Genomic DNA, 18,746 nt, shown 5'->3' with positions numbered 1-18,746 from the left:
CTTATGATTAAGAGGGAAGGTCAGGGAATTCCCTGGAGGTCCAGTGGTTAGGACTCCACCGTTTCCCTGCTGTGGGCCTGGGTTTGATCCCTGGTTGGGGAACTAAGATCCCAGAAACCACACAGTGCAGCCAAAATAAATAAATAAATAAAATAACAATAGTAAGGGAAGTTCATTCACGTGAATAGGGTGTAGGTGAATCAGACTGGTGGAGCAGGGAATGTACAAAGAGCAAGAGAACAGCTATCGTGGGTGGCCTGATCATCAGTTTTTGTCACTGAGTTGGGCACAATCACTGACTATGCAGTCAGAAGAGCCTTTTCTAGGGGGACGAGAAGCAGTGCTCTCCCTCTTGCCGAGCAGGCCTGTCCAAAATCTCCTCTCCATATTTCCAGTCAGCGTTCTGTCTGACTTTTTTCTGGTCCCTGAACAAAGCCCACAAAATCACTAACTCTTCAGGCTGCATGCATTTCAGGAGCAATAGGATAATGTTTAGTTTTTGTTCCTGTTACCAGTGGGTTTAAACGTGGGTTGGTTTAAAGGATTCTGAGATAATGTCCAAACACTTCATTGATAAGTAGCATTAAGGACTCTTAAATGCTCTTAACACTCCCCGCCCCCATGGGTCCCCCGCCTCCTTAAGAAGGCTGGAGCCCCTCCCCAGCCCTAGAGGTCATTTCCCAGTGCTCCTCCGGGTGCTTCTTGGCTTTTTCCCAGGTGCTTCCCGGTGTGGGGCTTCCTTCCTTGAGACCTTTGCACTACATTACCCAGAAGAATTTGTGCTAAGGGGCAGCGACTTTCATCCAATGAAAATCGAGCAAGGGGGCATTTCCGGGAGGGCGAACCTCCGGGAGAGGGACTTCCGGTTTCTTCGTGGCTGCCATTTTAGTTACGGTGAAGTCTCTGGAGATGGTCAGAGGCTTCTGTGTGCGGTGTTGGGAGCGAGGTACCAGGCTAAGAGGCGCAAGAGGAGGGTCTGTGCGCACCGGGGCGGTTTTGAGGGTCGGGGACAGACCCGTGCAGTGTGCGTGCAGAGTGGGACCCGGTCGGTCGACTGTCGCCACTCCTTTCCGTCCAGAAGTTCCGATGGCGGCGCCTGCGCTGAGGGACCCGGCTCAGGTAAACGCTGCGTGTTCCGGGTTCTCCGCGGCCTGTTTCCCCACCCAGATACGAACGGCCCGCCTGAGAGGCGGCTGTTCTCGTCGCTTTATCCCAGGCCCCGAGTCTAGGACAGAGAGGCCTCCAGGGGTCTTTTCCCTTTTTCTGTCTGAGTGAGACTTGGAGATGCAACTCAAGCAGGAACATTCCGCGAACCTGGAGTCCATCTTGTTTCTGCAAGGAAGAAAGTTTGAGGCCAGGCTGCATCTGGAGTGGTAGATGAGAGGTTGTACCTTTCTTCTCCGAGAAGAAAGCCCTCCGAGAAGGGCTCCGAGAGCCCTCGGAGCGGTGGAGAGTTTTGAGCACAGGAAGGACACCATCTGAATTAGGCCTTTAAAAGTACTCCAGAGCCTGTTCAGTGGAAGCACAGACTGTAGGGGGTGATGAGATCATTGAGGCAGAGGGAAGTTGTGATTTTTCCAAGGTCACAACTGGTAAGAGGTAGCACCGGGGACCGAGGCACGGAGGAGAGGTTTGCCAGTCAGCCCGAGGTTACCTGGCTCTGGTACCCGACAGAGGTCCAGTTGTGAGAAGGACAGAGATACCCTTGGGGAAAAGAGAAAGGCAGAGCCTAGCTCAGAGCATAGGGTTGGGTGTGAGGGCCTTACCCAGCATGCATACAAGTGCATGAGCCTCTGGAACACCGCCATGGTCTCTTTCCTCTATAGTGTGCCTTTTCTTACATGTTCCCAGGCTGCAGAAGCACTTGGAGCAAGTGGAGGTTGTCCCAGTCCCTCGCTTGTTCTCACCCCCCACGCACACATTCTCTGTATTTGAGGTGTATTGGGGCTCTTCACCTGCCATTCTCCCAGGTCTTTGGTTTGGGGACCCTGGAGAACCCCATGCTCAGGTTCCTGAGTGCAGGCTGGGTTCTATGGAGGGGCTTCCCATTTCCCAACACCAATGGAAGAAGGCGTGGAAGGTTACTCATGAATCCAATACCAGTATGTGGAAGTGCTGTGAGGTGAGGCTGAGCTAGTTTAGGTAAGTGCAGGTCTCCTTTTTTCTGGTGGAAATAAACAGGGAAGGGCAAGAGTTAGACGTGAAATGACTGCCTATGTATTCTGGAGGAAAAGGGAGGTGCAGATCAAAGGAAGATGGTTTTCTTCCCCAGGTCTCAAGAAGCTCCATCTGATTGGGTAGTAGGGGAAATGTGTGGGAAGATGTATTGTGGGTTTTCAGGAGTGAGACTGTTCATGGTTTTATTTGTCCCTGTTTACCAGGGCAGTGTGACCTTTGAGGATGTTGCCGTGTTCTTCTCCTGGGAGGAATGGTGTCTTCTTGATGAGGTTCAGATACACCTATACCTTGATGTCATGCTGGAGAACTTTGCAGTTATATGCATGCTGGGTAAGGCCTTCACACCCACCCCTATCCTCTGAGCTAGGCTCTGCCTTTCTTCTCTTCCCCAAGGGCAGCTCCGTCCTTCTCACATCTGGAACACAGGCACTGCTTTCTTCTTCAATTGCTTCGTTATGTGCTGTGGTTACTATGGCTAGGCAGAGTGTACCCCTATTCCTTAGTGCCGGGACACCTGTAGCTCCAAAGTTTTGCAGGTGAGGATTTAGGTTTAGTAGTCTTGCAGTCAGTCTGATAGATCCCTCCTTGCTCGCCCTCTCTGCCCAGGTGAATGTCAAAATCCATGGTACCCAAGTTTTGCTCCATTCCTGTTCATGACATTTTTTTGTGCCTGACTTCACAACAGACTGTTGTCACTGACATGGTCGTTACTAAAACAGACCATGAGCTGTTTCTGTAAGACCTTTTTCCAAGGTTCCAATTTCTGTTTATCAACACTGGCATCTGTTAAGCATTCCGGTCAGCAATGAATGAAATTCCTGTTGCTCCACACCCTTACCAGCATTTGGTGTTGTGAATGTTTGGACTTTGGCCCTTCTTATAGGTATGTAATAGTGTGTAATTTTCAGTTTAATTTGCATTTCCTTGCCTCTTTGTATATGCTAAATTGTCATCTGTATATCTTTTTTTTTGGCTACGTTGGGTCTTCGTTGCTGCACGTGGGCTTTTTCTAGTTGCAGCGAACGGGGTCTACTCTTCATTGTGGTGCACGGGCTTCTCATTGCAGTGGCTTCTCTTGTTGCAGAGCACAGACTCTAGGCACGCGGGCTTCAGTAGTTGTGGCTCGAAGGCTCTAGAGCGCAGGCTCAGTAGTTGTGGCACACGGGCTTGGTTGCTCCGCGGCATGTGGGATTTTCACAGACCAGGGCTCGAACCTGTGTCCCCTGCATTGGCAGGCAGATTCTTAACCACTGCACCACCAGGGAAGTCCTGTATATATTCTTTTAATGAGGTGTTTGTTAAGGTGTTTTGCTCATTTGGTCTTTGGGTTTTTGTTTTCTTACTAAGTTTTAAGAGTTTTTTGTATTTAGCATTTAGGTCTGTGATCCATTTTGAGTTAATTTTTTGTGAAGGTTTGTGTCTAGAATTCATTTCTTGGCATGTGATGTTTGGTTGTTCCAGTACTATTTATTCAAAAGACTTAACTTTTCTCCATTGTATTGCGCTTGCTCATCTGTCAAAGTTCAGTTGAGTGTATTTCTATGGGTCTATTTCTGGGTTCTCAATACTTTTCATTGAACAGTTTCTCTGTCATTTCAACAATATCACACTGGCTTGATTACTTTAGATACTAAGTCTTAAAGTTAAGTAGTGTCAGTCTGCCAGCTTTGTTCTTCTTCAGTTTTGTGTTGGCTATTTTGGGACTTTTGCCTTTTTGTATAAATTTTAGGATCAAAGTATTTATGTCCACAAAATAACTTGCTGGTATTTTGATATGGGTTGCGTTGAATCTATAGATGAAGTTGGGAAGAACGGACATCTTGACGATACTGGGTTTTCCTGTTTATGAACGTGAAATATCTTTCCATTTATTTAGTTCTTTGATTTCTTTATTAGAGTGTTTGATTGTTTGTTTGTTGGCTGCACTGCGAGGCCTGAGGGATTTCAGTTCCCCTACTAGGGATCCCCTACTCAGGCCCATGGCAGTGAAAGCATGGAGTCCTAACCAGTGGACCACCATGGAATTCATGATTTCTCTAAGTTTTATAGTTTCTCTCATGTATATCTTGTACATGTTTTGATAGATCTGTAACTCAATATTTCTTTCTCTTGCTCTTTTTTTTTTCGAGTGGGTGCTAATTTACATGGTATTGTGTTTTTAATTTCAAATTGACTTGTTCATTGATGGTATATAGTATGTAATTGACTTTTGTATATTAAGCTTATGTCCTGAAAGCTTGCTATAATTGCTTCTTAGTTCCAGGAATTTTTTTTTTCCTCTATTTTCTGGGTGTTTTACATAGCTGGTCATGTCATATGAGAATGAAGACAGTTTTATTCCTTCCTTCTTGATCAGTATGCCATTTAAATAACCTCATCTCATTGCCTTTGTTTTGACTTCCACTGTAAAGTTGAAAGTGAGTTGTACAAGGGAACATCCTTGCCTTCTTCATCTTAGTGGGAGAGTTCTAGTTTTTCTCTAGTAAGTATGATAGTAGCTATAGGGTTTTATTTAGTTTATCAAGTTGAAGTGTTTTTTTTTCAATTTTTAGGTTATATTATATGGAGATTTTTTTAAATTAATTAATTAATTTATTTTTTTATTTATGGCTGTGTTGGGTCTTCGTTTCTGTGCGAGGGCTTTCTCTAGTTGTGGCAAGCGGGGGCCACTCTTCATCGCGGTACACGGGCCTCTCACTATCGGGGCCTCTCTTGTTGCGGAGCACAGGCTCCAGACGCGCAGGCTCAGTAATTGTGGCTCACGGGCCCAGTTGCTCCGCGGCATGTGGGATCTTCCCAGACCAGGGCTCGAACCCGTGTCCCCTGCATTGGCAGGCAGACTCTCAACCACTGCACTACCAGGGAAGCCCTATATGGAGATTTTTAACATGAGTGGCTGTTGGATTTTGTCAGATCCTTTTTCTGCATCTATTGATGAGATCATGAGTTGGTTTTTAACCTGTTGATGACACGGATTATATTAATTGATTTTTTAATGTTAAAGCAGCATTGCGTAACGTGGATCATTCTCAGTTGGTCATGGTGTATATTTCTTCCCTTCCTTCCTTCCTTCCTTCCTTCCTTCCTTCCCTCCCTCCCTCCCTCCCTCCCTCCTTCCCTCCTTCCCTCCTTTCCTGCATTGGGTCTTCGTTGCTGTGCACAGGCTTTCTCTAGTTGCGGCGAGCGGGGGGCTACTCTTCGTTGTGGCGTGCGGGCTTCTCATTGCAATGGCTTCTCTTATTGTGGAGCATGGGCTCTAGGAGCGTGGGCTTCAGTAGTTGTGGCACGTGGGCTCAGTAGTTGTGGCCTTCAGGCTCAGTCATTGTGGCTCACGGGCTTAGTTGCTCTGTGGCATGTGGGATCTTCCCAGACCAGGGCTCGAACCCGTGTCCCTTCCACTGGCAGGCGGATTCTTAACTACTGCGCCACCAGGGAAGTCCCGTATAATTCTTTTTCAACTGTTTTTGAAACAATTTACTGATATTTTGTGAGGATTGTTGCATCTATGTTCATGAGAGATACTGGTCTGTACTTTTCTTTTAATGTCTTTGGTTTGATATTAGAGTAATGCTGTTCTGATGCCATTAGTGTGGAAGAATTCCCTCTGTTTCTGTATTCTGAAAGCAGTTGTAGAGAATTGTGTACTATCTTCCTTAATGTTTGTCAGATTTGACCAGTGAACCAATGTCTGCCAATTGTATTCCCAGAAAATTTAGAAGGTTATTAATTTTTTTTTAAGATTTTTTTTTTTTTTGGATGTGGACCATTAAAAAATTTTTTTTTTAAATCTTCATTTTGTTGCTTCGGGTCTTACTTGCGGCAGGTGTGCTTCTTAGTTGTGGCTTGCAGGCTCTTTAGTTGTGGCATGCAAACTCTTAGTTGCGGCATGCATGTGGGATCTAGTTCCCTGATCAGGGATCGAACTTGGGCCCCCCGCATTAGGAGCGCAGAGTCTTAACCACTCTGCCACCAGTTAAGTCCCTGGATGTGGACTATTTTTAATGTCTTTATTGAAGTTGTTACAATATTGCTTCTGTTTTATGTTTTGGTTTTTTGGCCCCGAGGCATGTGGGATGTTAGCTCCCTGACCAGGGATTGAACCTACACCCCCTGCATTGGAAGGCAAAGTCTTAACCACTGGACTGCCAGGGAAGTCCTGTGGAAAGCTATTCATCATTGATTCAATTTCTGTAGTAAATGTAGACCCATTGAGATTGTCTATTTCTTTTTTTTGTTGTTTTAGTTTTAGGTTTTTTTGGAGGGGCCGCACACCAAGGCATGCGGGATCTTAAGCTCCCCCTATCAGGGATCTAACCTGAGCCCTCTGCAGTGGAAGCATGGAGTCTTAACTGCTTAAATACATGTAGACCTATTTAGATTGTTTCTTTTTGTGTGAGTTTGGTAGACTGTATCTTTCAGGGCGTTGATCCATTTCATTTAGGTTTTCAAATTTATGGTCTTGGAGATTCTCATATATTTCATTATTATCCTTTGAACATCCATTGTATCTATAGTCATGTGTCCTTTTTAATTTTTTTTTTTTAAACTGAACAAACTGCACTTTTTTTACTATTATTTTTTTGGCTGTGTTGGGTCTTTGTTGCTGCACACAGGGTTTTCTCTAGTTGTGGCGAGCAGGGGCTACTCTTTGTTGCGGTGCGTGGGCTTCTCATTGGGTGGCTTCTCTTGTTGCAGAGCACAGGCTCTAGGCACATGGGCTTCAGTAGTTGTGGCACTCGGGCTCAGTAGTTGTGGCTCGCGGGCTCTAGAGTGCAGGCTCAGTTGTTGTGGTGCGCAGGCTTAGTTGCTCCGCGGCATGTGGGATCTTTCCAGAGCAGGGCTCGAACCTATGTCCCCTGCATTGGCAGGCGGATTCTTAACCAGTGCGCCACCAGGGAAGCCCTCCTTTTTCATTTTGATATTAGTAATTTGTGTCCTCTCTTGTTTTTGTGACTAGGCTGACTAGCATGTTTTTGATTTTATCGGGCATTTTAAAGAACCAGCTTTTTTTTTACTTTGTTGATTTTTCTCTACTGATTTTTTAAATTATTTCTTTTCTTCTTCCTTTGTATTTCATTTTCCCCTAGTTTCCTAAGATAGAAGCACAGATGAGTGATTTTAGGTCTTTCATCTTATGTAATATATGCATTCAGTGCTACCGATTGCCATATAAACACTGCTATCACTGCATCTGCATTTTTTTTTTAAGTTTATTTTTGGGTGCGTTGGGTCTTCATTGCTGCGTGTGGGCTTTGTCTAGTTGCAGTGAGTGGGGGCTACTCTTCACTGCGGTGCACAGGCTTCTTATTGCAGTGGCTTCTCTTGTTGCGGAGCACGGGCTCTAGGCATGCGGACTTCAGTAGTTGCGGCGTGTGGGCTCTAGAGCGCAGGCTTAGTAGTTGTGGCACATGGGCTCAGTTGCTCCATGGCATGTGGGATGTTCCCAGACCAGGGCTTGAACCCATGTCCCCTGCATTGGCAGGCAGATTCTTAACTGCGCCACCAGGGAAGTCCCCATCTGCATGTTTTGACAAGTGCTGTGTTTGTTTCTTTCAGAATACTTAAAAATTTATCTTAATATTTCTTCTTTGACCCATGTTTTATTTGGAAGTGTATTGTTTAATTTATCAGTGTTGTGCAATTTTACAGCTATCCTTTTGTTACTGGTTGCCGGTGTAATTCACTTTGTTCTGAGAACTGACCTTGTATGTTTTCTGTTCTTTTAAATTTGTTAAGGTATGTTTTCTGGCCCAAGATGTAGTCCATCTTGTGAATGTTCTATGTCAGTTTGAGAAGAATATTCTGTTTTTGAATGGAGTAGCCTAGTAATCTATAGGTGACTGTTACATCCAGTTGACTGATGATGGTGATCCTCAGTTTACCAGCATCCTTATGGATTTTTTATTTTCTGGATCTGTTCATTTCTTATAGAGGTGTGTTGAATGAAGTCTCTAAGTGTTATAGCAGATTCATCTATTTTTTGCTTGTAGGTCTGTTTTGCCTCTTATTTTGACATTGTGTTGTTAGACGCAGACATGTTAAGGATTGTTGTGTATTCTGGAGTATTGACCCCTTTACCATTGTGTCATTCTCATTATCCCTGATAACTTTGCTTATGTGAAATCTGCTGTGATATCAGTATAGTTACTACCACTTTTCTTTTTTTTCTTTTGATTTGTGTTGACCTCTTTTTCTGTATTGACATACTTTTAATTTATATGCATCTTATTTTTAAGCATCTTTTTAAACAAATTTTTTTATTTTGGTTGTGCTGGGTCTTAGTCGAGGCTCACAGGCTCCTTAGTTGTGGCTCACTTGATCCTTTAGTTGTGGCACATGTGCTCCTTAGTTGTGGCACGTGTGCTCCTTGATTGTGGCTGGTGGGGTCCTTAGTTGCGGCCGATGGGCTCCTTAGTTGCAGCTCACAGGCTCCTTAGTTTTGGTGTGCGAACTCTTAGTTACGGCATGCATGTAGAATCTAGTTCCCAGACCAGGGATCAAACCCGCATCCCCTGCATTAGATGGTGGATTCTTAACCACCGCACCACCAGGGAGCTTCCTCTATGTGCATCTTTGTATTTAAAGTGGGTTTCTCGGAGACAACATATAATTCAGTCTTGTTTTTTGATCCACTCTGATAATCTGTCTTTAAATTGGTGCATTGAGACTATCGATGTTTAATATATTGATACAGTTGGAAAAACATCTAACATATTTGTTACCATTTTCTTTTCATTGCCCTTGTTCTTTGTTCCTAGTTGAGTCTTCCACCCTTCTTTTTGTGATTTTAATGAAGCATTTTGAATGACCCTTTTTCTCTCCTCTGTTAGCATATCATCTATACTTGTTCCTTTTCATTTTTTATGTAGTCGCGATAGAGTTTCCAATATGTATTTACAGCTAATTCAAGCCCACATTCAAATGACACTATGTGGTTTCGTGGGTAGTTTAAAAAGCTCATAATTTTAAAAAATCCTAATTTTCCATCTTCTCCATTGTATTATTGTTGTCTTTTGTTTTAATTTTACATAAACATACATATATGGGTATGTTTAAAAATACATGATGGAGTACACTGTTGCTATTGTTGTTTTGTACAAACTGTTATATCTAAATAGACAGTTTTCAGAAGAAGATATGCAAACGGTGACCTTCTACATGAAAAGGTGCTCAATATCAATAATTGTCGGGGAAATGCAAATTAATACCACAATGAGATACCACCTCACACCTGTTATAATGTCTGTTATGAAAAAGACAATAAATAAGTATAGGAGAAGGTGTGAAGAAAAGGGACCCCGTGTGCACTGTTGGTGGGAATGTACATTATTTCTACCACATGGAAAAGAGTAGAGAATCCTTACACAATTAAGAAAGGAACTACCATATGGTCCATCAGTTCCACCTCTATGTATTTATCTAGGGGAGTGAAATCATCATCTCAAAAAGATATGTGTACTCCACGTTTATTGCTGCATTATTTACAATATCCAAGACATGGAAACAACCTAAGTGTCCATTGATGGATGAGTGGATAACAAACACGTCTTATATATGGAATACTATTCAGTTTTATTCAACCATTAAAAAAAGAAGGAAATTTTGCCATTTACAGCAACATGATTGGATTTTATGGGCATTATGCTAAGTGAAATAAGTCAGAGAGAGAAATCCTGTTGTCCCTATGTTTCCACAGAGGATTGGTGCCAGGATCCCCTGCATATACTGAAATCTGGGGATGTTTAAGTCCCATAGTCAGCCCTGTGATTCTGAAGTTTCCCATTGTTTTAAAAATATTGATTAATTAATTAATTTTATTTATTTTGACTGTGTTGGGTCTTCGTTGCTGCACGTGGGCTTCCTCTAGTTGCAACGAGCGGGGGCTACTCTTTGTTGTGGTGCGTGGGTTTCTCATTGCAGTGGCTTCTCTTGTTGCAGAGGAGAGGCTCTAGGCGTGCAGGCTTCAGTAGTTGTGGCACACAGGCTTCAGCATTTGTGGCTCGTGGGCTCTAGAGTGCAGGCTCAGTAGTTGTGGCACACGGGCTTAGTTGCTCCACGGCATGTAAGAATCTTCCCAGCCCAGGGCTCGAACCCATGTCCCCTGCATTGGCAGGTGGATTCTTAACCACTGCACCACCAGGGAAGCCCAAGTTTCCCATTTTGGGATTCATCCAACTAAAGATCATGTAGTGCTGTGCATTTATTGGAAAATATCCCTGTATAAATGGACCCAAGCAATTCTAACCCATGTTATTCAAAGTTTAACTGTACTACATGATTGTACTTACATGGGAAATCTTTGGAAAAAACAGCAACAACAACAACACCAAACTCAGATGCAGACAACAGATTAGTGATTGCCAGAATGCGGGAAGGTGGGTAGATGACATGGGTGAAGTGTTTCAGAAGTTACAGACTTCTAGTTATAAGATGATTAAGTCCTGGGGATGTAATTCACAGCATAGTGACTTTAGTTAACAAAACTGTATTGTATATTTAGAAGTTTTTAAGAAAGTAGATCTTAAAAGTTCTTGTCAGAAGAAAGAATATTGTAAGACATAATTCAACTGAACTTATGTGGTAGTCATTTCAGTGTGTACACATATAGAATCATGTTGTACAGCTTAAAGATATACGATGTTCCTTAACAATTATGTGTCAGTAAAATATTTTTTATTCTGATGCTCTTCCTTTCTCTATGAAACCCAAATTTCTGATCTATATCATTTACCATCTCTCTCTCCTTTTTTTTTTTTTTTTTTTTTTGGCCATGCTGTGCCACATGCAGCATCTTAGTTCCTCGACTAGGGATCAAACCCATTCCCCCTACAGTGGAAGCATACATGGTAACCACTGGACTGCCAGGGAAGTCCCTTCATCTCTCTGAAGAACTTCTTTTAATATATTCCCACAATTTTTCTGTATGTAAGAAACTGTTTATTTCACCATCAGTGTTGAAGGGTAATTTTTGCTGGATACCAAATTCTGGGTTGCTGAAGGTCACCTCCCACACCCACCCCAAGCACTTTTTTTTTTAAATTTTTTAAAAAATTAATTAATTAATTAATTAATTTTTGGCTGTGTTGGGTCTTCGTTTCTGTGTGTGGGCTTCCTCCAGTTGCGGCGAGCAGGGGCCACTCTTCATCGCGGTGTGCTGCCCTCTCACTGTCGCGGTCTCTCCCGTTGTGGAGCACAGGCTCCAGACGCACAGGCTCAGTAGTTGTGGCTCCTGGGCTTAGTTGCTCCACGGCCTGTGGGATCTTCCCAGACCAGGGCTCGAACCCGTGTCCCCTGAATTGGCAGGCAGATTCTTAACCACTGCGCCACCAGGGAAGCCCCGAGCACTTTAAATGTTTCACTTCGTTCTCTTCTTGTCTGCATGAGTTCTGAGGAGAATTCAACTGTAATTGTTTTTGTTGCTTCTCTGTAGGTAAGGTGTTTATTCCTATGGCTTCTTTCAGGACTTTTTTGTGCATTTGAATGTGATATTACTAGGTGTAGTTTTTTCACATTAAACCTACTTGATGTTCTCTGAGCTTCCTGGATCTGTGCTTTGGTGTCTGATAGTAATTTGGTGGAAATTCTCCATCATTATTGCCTCAAATATTTTTTCTGTTCCTTTGTCTCTTTTTCCTTTTGATGTTTCCATATGTGTATGTTAAACCTTTTGTAGTTGTCCCACCAATATTGGATTTTTTTTTTTGTCTTGTCCTTTTTTCTTTTCAGTTTTGGAAGTTTTTCCTAAGAGAACATCAAGCTCAGATTCTTTCCTCACCTTTATGTCCAGTTTATAAATAAGCCTATCACAGTCATTTTTCATTTCTGTTATGGTGTTCTCGATCTCTAGCATTTCTTGATTCTTTGTTAGATTTCCCATCTCTCTGCTTACATTGCCCTTCTGCTCTCGTATGCTGTCTGCTTTATCCATTCGCAGACATTAATTAGCATATTAATCATAATTGTTTTATATTCCCAGCATGATCATCCCAACATTCCTGTGATATCTGATTCTGGTTTTAAAGTTTCGTCTGTTCAAACTTCGTTTTGTGGGACACTGCAAATCTTCAGTAGACTCCATAGTTGCAAAAGAGTTACATCAGTTAGATTGTTCCCGTTTAGGTGGGGAGATGGATTCTTAACAGTCTGTACTTGATCCACTGTGCATCCTTCCCCCCTCTGGCTCCACTGGACGTTCTTTTTGTGGTATTTAAATATCGTTCCTTGGTCTATTGTGTACTGAGTTCCTCTGGGCTCATGTTGGCCACTTACCTGTCCTGACTGTTAGGGCTTGTATCATTTCTGTCCCGTGTAGTTTTTCAGCTGGGGATGGAGAGTCCTTGGTGGTTTCATGGGATGGACATGACTCTAGTTTCAGTGTAAAGAGCTTACAGGTATCCTGGTAAGATGAATGGCAGCTGGGAGAGGGCTTGTTATAAGGTCTGTGTTGAGAAGTAATACCTGGAACATATCTCATTTGAGTAGTGTTTTAGGGCCATTTCCAGTGGCCCCCAATTACTTCTCTTGTCCTTTCTCCATTCTTGACATTCTGCTAACTTGTCCTTTTTTTTTTTTTTTGACCATGCCCCACGGCCTGTGGGATCCTAGTTTCCCAACCAGGGGTTGAACTCACACTCCCTGCATTGGAAGCATGGAGTCTTAACCACTGGACCACCAGGGAATTCCCTACTTCCCATTTTTATTCTGACTCCAGCCTGGGATAATTTCCCTACCACCTCTCTAACCCATTTATCTCATGTGGTCTTCACATTGTTTTCCCCTTAGTACTTACTGGTATTGTTTATGTCCTCAACCATGTATATATCCTTTAATATTTCTTGAACACCAGCTACCAGTTGCAGTCAGATTTTCTGGGGCCTGAAAATACACTTCTGCATATTATAATAGGTCACCAGTAGATGTGGTACTGGTAAAAGCCATTGACAGAGGAGTGAATTGTAGAACTCGCCTTTTGCCTTGGGCCATATCCAGTCCCTGTGTCCTGTACTTGGTGAGAGCACCTTTCCCAATTTGACCCCAACTCCATTTCCTGAACACAATCCTGTGGACTGCTTCCTTCATGTGTCAGATATACTGTTGTGATGGTGTCACTCACACCCAATAACGTGAACAAGAACTTCACCATCACTTCTTTGTTTTCAGGTTCTTGGCACCGGGTTGAGGATGAAGAGACACCTTCTGAACAGAGCGTATCTGCAGAAAGAGTGTCACAGATCAGTACTCCCAGCGCAGGTTCATCTCCTGAGAAGGCCCAGCCCTGTAAGATGTGCATCCCAGTCTTGAGAGACATTTTGCACTTGGCTGAAGAGCAAGGAACAAATAGGGGGCAGAAAGCATACACATGTGGGGCATGTGGGAAACAGTTCTATTTCACTGCAAACCTTCAAGAGCACCAGAAGCAGCACATTAGAGAGAAACCCTTCAGCTGTGATATGGGGAGACCCGCATTTTTGAAAAGCTGCACAATCCATGTAACAGGGAATCTCTCTACCTACATGGAGATTGGGAACAACTACGTGGCCAAAATGGGACTTCAGAAACAGGTCACTAATACCAGGAAGAAACTGAACAACAGTAAGGAGTGTGAAGCTGTTTTTGACAGTGGGAAAAGTCATCACAGCTGGGGAGAAGGCAACAAATTCTCCAGCCACACAGAAATACTTATTCAGGATGAGAGAGTCCTCACTACTGAAGGGTTTTGTGAATGCAGCAACTGTGGGAAAGCCTACACCCAAAGAAGTAACCATAGTCAGCACCAGAAAGTTCACACTGGAGAAAGGCCTTATGAATGCAGCCAATGTGGAAAATTTTTTACCCACAAATCTAGTTTCCTTACACATCAGAGAGTTCACAGTGGGGAAAGGCCTTATGAGTGCAGTGAATGTGGAAAATCTTTTACTACTAGGTCTGGCCTCTATTATCATAGGAGAGTTCACACTGGAGAAAGGCCTTATGAGTGCAGTGAATGTGGGAAATCTTTTAGTAATAGGTCGATCCTTTGTAATCATCAGAGAGTTCACAGTGGAGAAAAGCCTTTCGAGTGCAGTGAATGTGGGAAATTCTTTAGCCGAAACGGACACCTCAGTGCCCATAAGAAAGTTCATACTGGAGAAAAGCCTTATGAATGCAATAAATGTGGAAAATCTTTTACTGCTAAGACGAGCCTTCATTACCATCAGAGAGTTCACAGTGGAGAAAAGCCTTATGAGTGTAGTCAATGTGGGAAATCTTTTACTACTAGCTCTGGTTTCTATTATCATCAGAGAGTTCACAGTGGAGAAAGGCCTTATGAGTGCAGTGAATGTGGGAAATCTTTTACTACTAGTTCTGGTCTCTATTATCATCAGAGAGTTCACAGTGGAGAAAGGCCTTATGAGTGCAGTGAATGTGGGAAATCTTTTACTACTAGTTCTGGTCTCTATTATCATCAGAGAGTTCACAGTGGAGAAAGGCCTTATGAGTGCAGTGAATGTGGGAAGTGTTTTACTGGTAGCTCGAGCCTTCATCGTCATCAGAGAGTTCACAGTGGAGAAAGACCTTATGAGTGCAGTGCATGTGGGAAATGTTTTAGTATTATATCTGATCTTTATGTTCATCAGAGAATTCACACAGGAGAAAGGCCTTATAAGTGCAATGAATGTGGGAAATGTTTTACTGATAGGTCAAGCCTTCGTCGTCATCAGAGAGTTCACACTGGAGAAAGGCCTTATGAGTGCACTGAATGTGGGAAATCCTTTAGCCGAAGACAGCTCCTCCATATCCATAGGAAAATCCACACTGGACAAAAGCCTTGTGAGTGCAAGGAATGTGATAAATCTTATTGAAGGGTGCCACTTCATTAAACATCAGTTCACACTGGTAAAAGGACCTTATGAATATAGTGAATATAGATGGGACTGATGTTCAAGGAGTTTGAGATTGTAACAGGGTGGGAAGAACCCCTGCAGTTACTGTGCAGCAAATGTACCCTTTCTTGGGACAAACTGTGGCCCAGAGAGAATGTATCATCTGTTGTGAACAGCGATCTGGATTCAATGCCAGGTTCCCTGGTTCAGGACATGGGGAGTCTGGTCACTTCAGTCCTCTTCCCCCCTTTCCCCCGTTGAGGACTCAAAGACATGTTGTCCATCTGGACACTTTTGCCCTCCACCCCAGGAGCCCTGCTGATAACCATAGCCCCATGCTGATGGATAAGGCTGTCTTTTCTCTGGGAAACAACATTGATGGCTTTCTTGGAAATGACTCCATTCATCTACCCAACCAAACCAGTGCTCATAGTGTTTTTATTCCCATTTGTAAAGGAAGGCATGTTCAGCCCAGAGATGTTGAGGGAATTCCACAAGGCCTCACTACTGCCAGGCCTTTGATGAGAGTGCTTCCTCTACACTGCACCCTTCCAGTGGCCTCTCTTCTGCTTCAAGCAGGGACTCCATTTACTTTGTCCCGACGATGAACTACCAACACCTGATGTGTTCTTCTCCACCTGGGCCTCCAGCTTCATTTTTCCCAGTGTACATCTCCTTCCTGCAAACACCCTCCCTCTTGGGACGTTCTTACAGTGACAGCAACACCAAGCCAGGCACTGTGGAGAAGATCATTGGAGTCACCCCAGATGTGACACTGGCTCCACTGCCATATGCAGTGATTAATTTTCAAGGTCCTTTCCTTTTTCATAAACCCACTTCAGGATGTCCCTGTTTCCCCATTATGCAGTTGACCCACTCACTGTTCTGGGCAGTGTGAAGGACACTGAAGGACTAGGAATGTCCACTGTGGCCCTCACATGGCCTGGTCCCGAAGGCTCTTCCTCCTAATCCCTTTTCCCATCCCCTTACTGCTCCTCCCCCGCACCCCCTCCCCAAAATGTAAGTCACCAAATAATGATTTTTAACCAGCAAGAACTTTCCTGCTTCCTTTTTGCAACCTACACTTGACCAACCTAACTTAAAAGCTAAGACTGAATGCAGGCTGACCCCTCTGATGAAGACTGTGAAATCGTGGTATAAAATCAGTATGATTTTAATTGCTTTTTTCTCATGGTTTTTTTTCTTTTTTTTTTTTCTTTTTTTTGGGGGGTGCACTTTGTGGCATGTGGGATTTTAGTTCCCCAACCAGGGATTGAACCTGTGCTCCCTGCAGTGGAAGTGCAGAGCCATAACTAGTGGACTGCCAGGGGTTTCCCTCTCTCAGGATTCTTGAGTTTGAGTTTTTTGTTTTTTTTTTAATGTGTCTATTTTTTACCTGCATGTCTTGTTTTGATAAATTTCTATTTCTGCCTTTTACCTGCTTTTATTTTGTGAGTTCTTGTCTATTTTCTCTTTCCTTGACAAGTAGGAGATCAGGGAAACAACAAAGGTATCTGTGAGATTTCACACATTTACCCAATGTGAGTGACTTCTGCATGGAACTGTAATTTGGCATAGTGAATATGTTCTCAATTTTTTCTTAATTTTGGTCTTATGCATAATGTAATGGCCACATACATTATATATGTTAAAGATAAATCTGCACTCTTAATATATGCTACCTCAGGTTTTTTTCCTTTTTTTAATTCTCACCTCCCCCACCCCCTTTTTTTTCCCCACACCACACAGCTTGTGGGACCTCAGTTCCCCGACCAGACATCAAACCCAGGCCCAAGCACTGAAAGCCCAGAATCCTAACCACTAGGCCACCAGGGAACTCCCATATCCTACCTCAGTCCTAAGTCCAGATATTCAGGAACACAGTAAATGAAATCCTGGTTTGTAGTCTTTGCCAGTTTCCCTGGTGTAAATACTCCCAGCATATCCAATGTCAAATTGCCAACATAATGTCACTGAATATGGAGTTGGGAAGCATTGCCAGGAGCCCACCATTGTATTGTTTTTCTACCTTACAGGTGCAGTAGCCACAAATAATTTTAAGAATGTCACTAATAAACCATAGTAGAATGATTATTATAAAGTGACAGGTTTTGCATATTTGTTTTAAAAATCGTTTAATGTATGTGTAGTTGACTGAAAATAAATTACATGTATTCTTAAATGTACATTTTAACACTGTGATACTTGTGTAAAGCCCTGAAACAAGTTTCCTCCTGTCATTTTTAATTCATCCTCAAAATTAAAAATACTGATGCAAGAGCATATTCTACTTTTGAAATAACTTTTTTCAAATGTATATATAAATGGAATGTGTAGGAACCTTCCTGTATCTTAACATCATTTACTGTATTTTTGCAGATTTTTTGTGTTTGTGTATCGTGATTTACTTAGTGGTTTTTACAATTTATAATCCCAGGTATCATGTCTTTGAATACATAAATTTCTTTTTTTTTAAATTTATTTTATTTCTTTTTGGCTGTGTTGGTTCTTCATTGCTGCGCACAGGCTTTCTCTAGTTGCAGCGAGTGGGGGCTACTTTTCTTTGTGGTGCATGGGCTTCTCATTGTGGTGGCTTGTTGTGGAGCACGGGCTCTAGGCGCATGGGCTTCAGTAATTGCAGCACTTGGCATGTGGGATCTTCCCAGACCAGGGATCGAACCCATGTCCCCTGCATTGGCAGGCAGATTCTCAACCACTGCACCACCAGGGAAGCCCCTGAATACATAATTTCTTAAAATGTGTTTCTAAAATAGAAGAGCCCTTTCATAACTCCAGTAACTTTATTACACACGAAAGTTTTCTAAATATCAGTGCATATCAGCACAACTGGGGACACTATGTGACAGATTTTGATTGCTAACACACTTCAATGCATCCTGGACCTACAAACTCCTGTACCACAGCACAAACGATTTATGACAGAAGTGAGAACCTGTTTGGGAAATAAAGTGGGAGGTGCTGACCCAGCACAGCAGGTGTGGCTACAAAACTCACAAATACTCCAGCGAGATTTTGTGGCAGGCATGTGATAGGGATGCCCAACATTCTGGTGTGTGGGCTGCAGATAATCTCCCAGTCCTCCTGGATAATGTGTGATGAGGTGAGTGCAGACTGGTTTGGAAAGAACAACTTGTCCCACATGACTGCAAGTATGATGATGCACTGATGGTTTTCAAACCAGGGACTGGGTAACCACCTTGTTACAACCTGGAGATTCACACCTGTGAGCAGTTTGTCAAGCAAGCAGAAGGACTTGGGGTGGGGTTTTATAGGCTTTATTGGAGGTGTCAGCCTGCATTCAGCACATAGCATTTAGACTTAGGTTTGTCAAGCATGAGTCCCGAGGAGATGTGGGCACGTTCTTGAAGATTAGCAATCATTATTTGGTGACATTTTTCTGGTGGGTAGGAGGAGCAGTTAGGCAGTGTGTCCTAGAGTTAGGAGGAAGAGATTTGAGGACTGGGAGAGGGCTACAGTGGATATTCCTAGTCCTTCAGGGTCCCTCACAGTACTCGGAATAGTGACTTGGAGAATTTGGACACAGGCACATCATGAAGCAGGTTCATGAAGATGGACATGACCTTGGAAACAAATCACTGCATGTGGTGGTGGAGGCCTGTGTCACATCTGAGGTGAAACCGAAGGCCTGTGTGTGTTGCTGGGTGGTGCTGCTGTCCCTGTGAA

General features: G+C 43.2%; 1 protein-coding gene across 1 annotated transcript; it reads left to right on the top strand.

Moving 5' to 3' along the window:
• Positions 1 to 885: 885 nt before the first annotated feature.
• LOC114235413 (zinc finger protein 211-like) lies at positions 886 to 17,324 on the top strand. Its single transcript, XM_057534663.1, has 3 exons — positions 886 to 1,119; positions 2,382 to 2,508; positions 13,339 to 17,324. Exons 1-3 carry the CDS (start codon positions 910 to 912, stop codon positions 15,018 to 15,020), a joined length of 2,019 nt encoding a protein of 672 aa, XP_057390646.1. The 5' UTR covers positions 886 to 909; the 3' UTR covers positions 15,021 to 17,324.
• The last annotated feature ends 1,422 nt before the right edge of the window (positions 17,325 to 18,746 follow it).

Source organism: Balaenoptera acutorostrata, chromosome 19 (genome assembly GCF_949987535.1).
Source record: "Balaenoptera acutorostrata chromosome 19, mBalAcu1.1, whole genome shotgun sequence".
Classification (NCBI taxonomy): Eukaryota; Metazoa; Chordata; class Mammalia; order Artiodactyla; family Balaenopteridae; genus Balaenoptera; species Balaenoptera acutorostrata.
The sequence above is the reverse complement of the archived record's forward strand: the minus strand, read 5'-3'. Positions and strand labels throughout refer to the sequence as shown.

Bases quoted from the DNA above. Each gene is read 5' to 3' on its own strand.
- LOC114235413 (XM_057534663.1), top strand. From the start codon at position 910: ATGGTCAGAGGCTTCTGTGTGCGGTGTTGGGAGCGAGGTACCAGGCTA. The intron at 1,120-2,381 runs GTAAACGCTGCG...CCTGTTTACCAG, and splicing joins CGCTGAGGGACCCGGCTCAG to GGCAGTGTGACCTTTGAGGA. The intron at 2,509-13,338 runs GTAAGGCCTTCA...CTTTGTTTTCAG, and splicing joins TGCAGTTATATGCATGCTGG to GTTCTTGGCACCGGGTTGAG.